The following is a 2,384-nucleotide window of genomic DNA, read 5'->3' on the forward strand; positions in this document are numbered from 1 at the left end:
AAGTATGCTACATTGGAGAAGTGAAGACATTGCCTGTCATTATTTCCAACAAGCTGTCCCTTGTAGAAGAAGATGAGGTGGTGACTTTGCTGAAAAAGTATTAAAAAGCTATTGGATGGATAATTGCTGACCTAAAAGGGTTGAGTCCTTCCTTGTGTATGCATAAGATTCTCATGGAGGAAGACTTCAAACCAACCTGAGAGGCACAAAGAAGATTGAATCCAACCATGATGGAGGTGGTAAAGAAAGAAATCAGGAAGCTTTTGGATGTAGGTATGATCTACCCAATCTCTGATAGTAAATTGGTGAGCCCCATTCAGGTAGTCCCGAAAAAGCTGAGGTCATAGTTGTCAAGAATTCCGAGGGAGATTTTGTGCCAACCCGTGTGTAAAACGGGTGGAGGGTTTGTATTAACTATAGAAAGTTAAATTCCTCAACGAGAAAAGACCATTTTCCCTTGCCATTTATTGACCAAATGTTAGAGAGATTGGCAGGTAAATCTCATTATTGTTGCTTAGATGGTTTCTTGGGTTTTCATCAAATTACGATAGCCCTGGAAGACCAAGAGAAAACCACTTTCACTTGTCCCTTTGGCACATTTGCTTATAGGCGTATGCCTTTTGGTCTATGCAATGCACCTGCCACATTTCAGAGATGCATGGTGAGCAGTTTTTCTAAATATGTTGAAAACATCAATGAAGTCTTCATGGATGATTTCACAGTCTATGGAAACTCATTCGATGAATGTTTAAGGAATCTAACAAAAATTCTGCAAAGGTGCATTGACACATATCTCGTGCTTAACTATGAAAAATGTCATTTCATGGTGGATAAATGATTGATTTTAGGTCATATTGTGTCCCAAAAAGGCTTGGAAGCTGACAAAGCCAAGATAGATGTTATCAAGAGTCTTCCTTACCTGAAAAATGTTTGGGAAGTTCATTCGTTTCTTGGCCATACAGGTTTCCATCGGCAGTTCATCAAAGATTTTTCAAAGATTACGGTGCCGATGTGTCAACTACTCCAAAAAGATGTTGAATTTGAGTTTACCCAACCATGCAAGGAGGATTTTGATCATTTGAAGGATTTACTCACCTTTGCTCCAATCATCCAACCACCTAATTGGGATCTCCCGTTTGAGATCATGTGTGGCGCGAGCAACACATCTGTTGGGGAAATAGTGGGTCAAAAGGTAGATTGAGCATATCATGTCATCTACTATGCATCAAACACCCTTGATAGTGCACAAAGCAACTACACCACAATGGAAAAAGAGTTGCTTGCTATTGTTTTTGCACTAGAGAAGTTCCGACAAGACCTCCTTGGAACTAAAGTGATCATATACTTGGAACCTGCAGCCATAAAGCACTTACTTACGATGAAAGATTAACAGCCGAGGTTAATACGGTGGATGCTGCTTTTGCAAGAGTTCGATATTGAGATCAATGATAAAAGCGGGAAGGAGAACTTGGTCGCCGATCATTTGAGCCGAATAGTTCAACCTGAAGATGCGACTCCCATCTATGTCACATTCCCAAACGAGTACTTGTTTGCCATCCAAACACCACCTTGGTATGCAGATGTATGCAATTTCATGGTCACGGGAGAGTTCCCACCCGATCTCATTAGGTCACAGAGAGATAAGATCAAGAAAGATGCGAGAAGGTACATTTGGGATGAGCCGTACCTTTGGAAACATTATGAAAATTAGGTAATAAGAAGATGTGTTGAAGAACATGAGGTACAATATATCCTCAACTTTTGTCATAGTTATGCTTGTGGAGGGCATTTTGGTCCTTAAAAACCACCAGGAAAATTTTAGACTGTGGATTTTATTGGCCTCGACTCTTTCATGACTCTTACACTTTTTGTAAAATTTGTGAGAGATGTCAAATGACTGGCTCTTTGAGTTCCCAAAATCATATGCCTTTGACCCCCATCTTGGTTTGTGAAATATTTGATATATGGGGTATTGATTTTATGGGTCCTTTTCCTTCATCCTTTGGGAACTTATACATTCGTTTGGCTGTTGATTATGTTTCCAAATGGGTACAGGGAAAAGGAAACAAAAACTGATTATGCTAAAGTTGTTGTAGATTTTGTCAAGACTAACATCTTATGTAGGTTTGGAACTCTGAAAACCTTGATCAGTGACAGAGGAACATACTTCTACAACAAAACCCTTCGATCAGTTCTCAAGAAGTATGGAGTCCAACATTGGGTGTCCACAACTTATCACCCACAAACAAATGGACAAGCTAAAGTATCAAATAGAGAAATCAAGTCCATACTTGAGAAGACTGTGAACACAAACTGCAAAGATTGGAGTTTGAGACTAGAAGATGCTCTTTGGGCATACCGAACTGCATATAAAACTCCAATTG

At 39.6% G+C, this 2,384-nt stretch overlaps 1 protein-coding gene across 1 annotated transcript; it reads left to right on the plus strand.

Annotated features, from left to right (window-relative positions):
* Nucleotides 1–227: 227 nt before the first annotated feature.
* On the plus strand, nt 228–1,201 carry LOC145016490 (putative mitochondrial protein AtMg00860). Its single transcript, XM_078974792.1, has 3 exons — nt 228–340; nt 610–746; nt 849–1,201. Exons 1-3 carry the CDS (start codon nt 228–230, stop codon nt 1,199–1,201), a joined length of 603 nt encoding a protein of 200 aa, XP_078830918.1.
* The last annotated feature ends 1,183 nt before the right edge of the window (nt 1,202–2,384 follow it).

Source organism: Lactuca saligna, chromosome 9 (assembly GCF_052625555.1).
Source record: "Lactuca saligna cultivar CGN05327 chromosome 9, ASM5262555v1, whole genome shotgun sequence".
NCBI classification, from domain to species: domain Eukaryota; kingdom Viridiplantae; phylum Streptophyta; class Magnoliopsida; order Asterales; family Asteraceae; genus Lactuca; species Lactuca saligna.